At 36.2% G+C, this 7,209-nt stretch overlaps 1 protein-coding gene across 1 annotated transcript; it reads right to left on the minus strand.

The window, feature by feature from the left end:
* Nucleotides 1-226: 226 nt before the first annotated feature.
* Nucleotides 227-3,088, minus strand: LOC121977393 (protein DETOXIFICATION 33-like). The gene is made up of 8 exons (XM_042529974.1): nucleotides 2,750-3,088; nucleotides 2,040-2,581; nucleotides 1,883-1,969; nucleotides 1,650-1,706; nucleotides 1,319-1,557; nucleotides 1,109-1,227; nucleotides 671-757; nucleotides 227-548 (listed from the first exon to the last, which is right to left on the minus strand). The coding sequence occupies exons 1-8, from the start codon at nucleotides 3,020-3,022 to the stop codon at nucleotides 450-452; spliced, it is 1,503 nt and encodes a 500-aa protein (XP_042385908.1). The 5' UTR covers nucleotides 3,023-3,088; the 3' UTR covers nucleotides 227-449.
* Between the last annotated feature and the right edge of the window lie 4,121 nt (nucleotides 3,089-7,209).

A 7,209-nucleotide genomic window follows, 5' to 3' on the forward strand; every position in this document is an offset into this window, starting at 1 on the left:
TCTGGTGATCGTTGGGGATATTATAATTGAGGCGCATCTGATCCACCTCTCCTCTATTAAAATCTGATTAAGTGGAGGTCTACCAGAGGCCAAGGATGGAAGAAGAGGAAGTAGAGGCTATGGAAAACGGACGAAGGAAGTAGATAAAATGGGAGAGATGAACTTAGGATGGGGAGAGGAAGCCCCAAGCAATCATAGGCGACAGCGAGACTATCTTCTGTGCTTTCAAACATGATCAGTTATAATTGCTTTTTTTTAAGAGTAACCTGGCATTCAGTTTTAACATTATCATGTTTTCTGATCAGAACTACATATAACTGCTACATGTTTTCTGATCAAAATCTCCTGGTTACATAACGACGAGAAAACCTTGTGATTCCAACAGCTCATCTTGTTGAGCTTCTTTCTGCAAAATGAACCTATTGTCTCTGAAACATAATTTAATATGATTATGAAAGCCTTTCAGATCCCTCAGTTACTGCAGAATTATCCCTCGTTTCATTATCCCCGCCTGCCCACTTCCTTATTCGAGAACCTGCTTCCCTTGCCTGACAAAATGAGGGTAACAAAAAAAACAAACTGTTCAGATATCTTCAATTATGAATGGTGAGTTTTGGTGAAATGCTCATGGTTTGATTGTTGGCAGCAGAGTAAAAGTGAAAGACTTTACCTCAATCGTCCAATTGGTTCCCGCCGTGATGCTGATTAAAATGGCAGTCTGCAAGCATACTCCAGTCAGCATGCCACTCCACATTCCCTACGTTCATTCAACACAAGTCAATTTTCAAAAACTAAAATTGCAGATGAAAGATTTGACTTTTAATTCTTTCGCAGAAAAATCACGTACAAACTCGATCCCCATATGATCCGTTGCCAATTTAACACCGAGGATTTGCAGATGAATGAATGATCGGGATTAAAAGCCAAATCGCTCAGCTATATTATGAAGATCTATCTCCTTCATCCTAGTTGTTGTTTCCTTTTAAGTAAACGGTTGAAATATACTGGTATATAGGAAACTTTGATGCTATTCTAGTGTGTGTTTTTTTTCTCTTTTTTAAATGAATGGTGGTGCTTGAAATTAAACTTATCGATTCAAGTTTCATACCTTAACCCCTAAATCAAAATAGAATGCCAGCAAGCATCCCATTGGGATCCCGACCAAATAGTAACAGCCCATATTAATGTACGCCACCAGCCACTGCCACCCTGCTCCAACTGCCACCCCTGCCGAGACAAACAAATTAAACTCGAGTCACTTGTACATGCATTCGAGTCCTCTTAATTAACAAGCAAATTATAGGACAGGACAGTGCACCAGTTAGCACCGGCTGAACGCTGTTCAACAGGACAGTGCAGGCGAAGATGACGGCGAGGTTGGAGACGGCGCGAACCACCTCGGGGCTGTTGGTGAAGGGAGCTCCGTAGACGTCCCTGAAAGCCACCACCAAGCTGAAGAAGATGATGCCCAGCGTCAAGGACCACATGACGACGCAGAGAATCGAGAACTTGGCCGCTCGCGGCCGCCCTGCTCCCAGCTCATTCGATATCCTCACGCTGCGTGCATGTATATATATATCGTTAACAACAGATTGGTCAAGGAAACAGAGCCAAGGAAGGGGAGTGAGTTCGCGTGTTTGGATAATTGCCTGATTGCTACGTTGAAGCCGAAGAACACCATTAACTCCCAGCCATTGATGTTGTTGCTGCGACGGAACGGATCGGAGAAGAAGATTCATGTAGGTGAGCAAATATGGAGATTCAAAGTGAAGGTTAAAATAAAATTATTATTATTTTTTTTAAAAAAAGAGACATTTTGTTTTAGTTTATATATTATGAGGAGGAAATTCTAATATTTTAAAATATGGGAGGTCAAACTGACCAGATGGATACTGCGGCGACTGCAATTTGAGGATTCTTCAAATGGCCAACCAGGACGATGAGACACGTGTAGTACCAGAACTCGAGGCTGCGAATCGAAACAGTGAGAAATCATTTCAGATCGTTGGCACATATTTGATTGATCTTTAACTAACTACCAGATCATTATGGCGGATCCGATGGATAGCCACGCGAAGGATCCCAGCCCGGTGAAGGCCGACCAGCTGAAGCCGTTCCAGGCGCCGGGGCAGTAGCCCATGGCGATGTACGCGAACTGGCAGCCCACCACGATCCACCAGGCGAGGTTGAGCGACACGGCGGCGCCGGTGAGGCCCAGGCGGAAGTGGACGACGAGGAGCCAGGTGAAGGAGACATGGAAGACGAGGGCGACGGCGGCGACGGCGGCCATCAGCATGACCTTGCTCTGCGCCTGCAGGAACTTGGAGATGGGGAAGTTGAGGGCGTAGGCGAACAGCTGGGGGATCATGTAGATGGCGAAGCGGCCGGCGACAACGGCGATGTCGTCGTCCAGCTTGAAGAGGCGGAGGAGAGGGGTGGCGAAGAGATAGATGGGGAGGAGGCAAGCGGACATGGCGAGGAGGATGAGCCAGGATCGCTGCATGTACACGCCGAGCATGTGGTGCTGCTTCGCGCCGTAGGCTTGCCCGCAGAGCGTCTCCAGGGCGCTTCCCATCCCCATCTGCCATTTTTGCCAAACAGAGAATCACACAATCAATGGTAAATCTTAAAAGGCGGAGACAGGGACGATCGAGTCGAGGATTCCAAATGAGCTAAAAACGACGGACAAAGCAAAAGGACTTCATCCTTGATTTTAAAGAATGTGAATAAAAGTACAAACGGTGATGACCATGATGCCGAAGGAGAGGCCGGCGATGACCATGTTCTCCGTGGACACGGCGTCGAGCTCGAGGGTGGTGAGGTGGCCGGCAAAAATTTGGGTGGTGGCGCCGAGGGAGTAGCGGCAGACGGAGGTGAAGATGGAGGGGCCGGCCAAGTACCACAGCCGCTTGTTCTCCGCCGCCCACGCCCGGGCGAACTGCTTCACGCTCCTAATCTCCTCCATGTCCTCCTCCGCGTTGCCGGCTCGGCCTCCATTGTTTCCGAGCAGAGCTTCCTCCATCCCTCTCCCTCTCCCTCTCCCTCTCCCTCTCCCCACGAAAGGTGCTGCAAATGAGAAACAAAACAAATGTATAACAGGAAATCACCAAATATTGCTTTCCTCATTTGTAAACATCAAATAAATAGAAGAAAATTACTTTTTATTTTATTTTTTATTCTAACATTATGGAAGATTGAATCGAATTCAAATTGTATTTAGAAAAATGATATGTTTAAGGAAAAAATTTCAATGAAAAATTTAAGAATAGACATATAAATTTATGGGACCCACAAAAAATGAAATGATAATCATGAATTTATATATCTATCTTTGAATTTTTTTCTTAAGATTTTTTACTCTTGTATTTATACGCACACATTTTATGATTCCAATATAATAGGTATTCCAAAATATTCCTATTTACTTAAAGAAAAAGAATCAATTCCACCAATAGGAACAGTTAAATATTCCACCCAAAAATAGTTAAACGCAAGAAAAAGAACATACCTAAACAGCAAAGCTATATATATTAAAAAAAAAAAGGTTAAACAATGATTCTTGTATCTTAATGACAATACCTACAAAAAGTTAGAATTAAGACAAACTTTGTATGACCACTGTCGTAGTTAGCCCTTGACTCTTACTTTAATAAGATCCAAATAGTGTGATAATGGAAACGTATTCTAAGACTCACACACATGCCAAGATTCAATTCATGACATTAATGGCAAAAAAAAAAAAAACATTCAAATGTGCGTTCTTGTTTGGACCCATGTGACTTATAAATAATAAGTTATATACATGTGAATCATATCTATATTTTTTTAATAGCCTAATATATTCAATTTTCAACCGGATAAGTATTATTTATGCATTTTGTAAAATCAGGTAAGACATTAATACAATAAATTTAATTAATTATATATACAACTTTCATGCCATTACTTTTCAAGCTTCCATTCTCGCATCTACCTGACCTGCCACTACTTTTCCCGATTCCAACTGTTTGACTTTTATATCAAAATCGTATATCGATTTTGATATCATGCGCATCCGTACAGTATGTGCACACGCAGGATATCATTCGTTTTATTTTTTAATTTTTTTTTATTTTTAAATTAAAAAATAATTAAAATATTTTTTAAAAATTTTATTTCTAGGGTTTAAATTTTGGATTATAATTTTTAAATTATTTTTTTTTAATTTTACCTTAGATTCAGATTTCTCAATTAGATTATAAAAAATATAATGTTTAGTTTAAAAAAAATAAAATTGAATAAATTTAAGTATTTATTGAGTATTGTAATATGTTGAGAGATATATTAATGTATTAGAAATTTATATAAGGAAATGTTAATTTTTTTAATTAATTAAAATTTATTTCTAGGATTCAGATTTTGGATTATAATTTTTAAGCTATTTTTTTTTAGATTTTACCTCTGGGTTCAGGCTTCTTATAGTGTTTGGTATAAAAATATTTAAAATAAAATTAATTTAAGTATTTATTGCGTATTATAATATATTGAGGGGATATATTAATGTATTAGAAATTTATATAAGGAATTGGTATTTTTTTTAATTTAAAAAATTAAAAAAACAAGTGATCTCCTGCGCCATATGGATACATGATAAAATTGATTTTTTTTTTATTTCTCTCCTTTAACTGCATTTAATTATCTTCTCTCTTATATAAAAGTCCATTTCATACATATAAAATATTATTTTTTTAAAAAACAATACCACGTTATATTTTTTTTTTTTTTGGATTCTAAAATAGGTTAATCGTGGATTATAATTGATACCTTAAATTAATTAATTTAAAAATATAAATAAAATAAAAATGATAGAAATATTAATTTTTTAAAAATATGTAATAAACATATTTAATATTTAATACATTTAAAATTATTAAAAAAACTATTGAAATTATGCTCTTAGAATTTTTTTTAAATCAATAATATTAGAATCGAACTAATTAATTATTATCTCATTATCAATTTTTTCAACTGATTCTCATTCAATATAGATAATTATAGAATTTGCTAAAATACTTCTTCATCTTTTTACAAAGAACAATTTTAATATGTTTCATAATTAAAAATATTCATTCCATTATTGTTGTAGAAACGAGAAAAGTTAAAACAACATATTAAATAAATATATTAGTTTCAGTAGATAAGAAAACAATATAATTATAATTCTCAAATATCATAACCAATGAATTATTTCCTAAAAATTTACAACAATAAATTTTTAAACAAAAAATCTAAACTTAAAAATTCATAAATATCATCTCCAAATATCATCGCAACACAAATAATCATAATTAAATATTCGACATAATTTTAAAATTATCATATTATACCTCAAAGTCACACAATTTCATAACCTACAATAATAAACGAACCAATAAACAATATTCGCTTGATACATGAGTTGAAAATCAAACTAAAACAAACGGATAAAATTTTCACTCAATGTAGCCCACAAATCAAGCAATACAAGTCAGAATCAAACTTCAAAACTCTCAAAATCATAATTAAATTGTGTAGGAAAAATTTTTGACAATCGATCGTCTGGAAAAACTCAAACCCATGATTTAGAATAGAGTAGAAAACTCCTCAAAAAATGAACTAAAATCGATTTGGATCATAATAAAGTGATCACGTGATGATTTTACTAAAATTATTATCGAAAATAGGAAGGGAACCGATGATCATAAGCGGATTTGGTTGGGAATTTTTCTAAGATTCGAATATACACATCCAATGATCCAAATTCTAAAAAATTACTGACGAAATGATAGAAATCAATGGAGAAGGGCTCACTTATGGCATGCACGGATTGAGGTTTATTTTTCATTATTTCTTATTAAATATTCTAATTCAAGCTTTTTCTTATTTTTTTTTTGGTTTTTCATTATTTCTTATTAAATATTCTAATTCAAGCTTTTTCCTATAGTATTTTTTTTTTTTTGGTTTTCATTGTTTCTTATTAAATATTTTAATTCAAGCTTTTTCCTATAGTATTTTTTTTTTTGGTTTTCATTGTTTCTTATTAAATATTCTAATTCAAGCTTTTTCCTATAGTATTTTTTTTTTGGTTTTCTTTGTTTCTTATTAAATATTCTAATTCAAGCTTTTTCCTATAGTATTTTTTTTTTGGTTTTCATTGTTTCTTATTAAATATTCTAATTCAAGCTTTTTCCTATAGTATTTTTTTTTTGGTTTTCATTGTTTCTTATTAAATATTCTAATTCAAGCTTTTTCCTATAGTATTTTTTTTTGGTTGTAATTGGTTGGAAATTAAAGAGGAAACTAATAGAAATAGTCCATGAGTTGCATGTGGGGTTTACATAAAAAATTTATCAAATGAAATAAAAAAAATTAGGTGGAGCTAGAACCCACCTAGTCCATGGATGATGTTGGTTTGAAAAAAATAACATCACAATTTGATGAAATAAAAGCAAAACATATGAAACATATGGTGTTATTTATTTTTATTTTTAAAGAACAGCACCAATATTACTTTTTTTTCAAAACAGCACAAAAAAATAGCACCACGCATGGTGCTGTTTTGAAATCAAAATAGTGTGCTATTTTTTTCACCGCGCGTAACTGTTTTGAAAGGTGTTGTTTTTGTCAAAACAGCATCATGATGCTGCTTAGTATTTGATCCAGTCCGAGTGCTGAGTCGATAGATACTGGAGACGTGGCGCTCTCATTGACGGTGTACGATCCTCCGACTGGTGTGAGCCTCCGGTCAAAACCTGCAAGCACAAAACCGGGCCGGAAAGGGGTTCCCGGCGACGGTCCTTCGACGCTCAAGTCAACTCCGGTGGGAAGAGATTGAAGCAGAGTGACGGGAATGAAGACTGTAGCTACAGTGACATAGAATGCATACCTCCGTCGAAGCCTGGGGGTCCTTATATAGGACTCCCGGGGGATGCGTGCACGCATCCCAAAGCATGCACGCTCCTCAAAGCATACATGGAATAGCCTTGTCAGAAAAGCGTGTCTGGCGCCATATCGCAATCGTCCGGACATATCTCTGACGTAATAGTGGAAACTTCCACCGTACGATTCTCTGTCCGGTCCAGCCGCCAGCCACGCTGCCTGTCGACGATGTACGTCTCGAGAAGGATATCCTCAGCTGCTCCCTTTGTCCCCTTCTGCGCCTAGTCCGTTTTGGGCCGAGCGGAAGAGCCG

The sequence above is a fragment of the Zingiber officinale genome, chromosome 4B (genome assembly GCF_018446385.1).
Source record: "Zingiber officinale cultivar Zhangliang chromosome 4B, Zo_v1.1, whole genome shotgun sequence".
In the NCBI taxonomy this organism is placed as follows: domain Eukaryota; kingdom Viridiplantae; phylum Streptophyta; class Magnoliopsida; order Zingiberales; family Zingiberaceae; genus Zingiber; species Zingiber officinale.

Coding starts and splice junctions, on each gene's coding strand:
- LOC121977393 (XM_042529974.1), bottom strand. CDS start 3,022: ATGGAGGAAGCTCTGCTCGGAAACAATGGAGGCCGAGCCGGCAACGCG. Junction 758..1,108: donor ATTTTGATTTAGGGGTTAAG/GTATGAAACTTG, acceptor GAATGAACGTAG/GGAATGTGGAGTGGCATGCT. Junction 549..670: donor GAACCAATTGGACGATTGAG/GTAAAGTCTTTC, acceptor TCATTTTGTCAG/GCAAGGGAAGCAGGTTCTCG.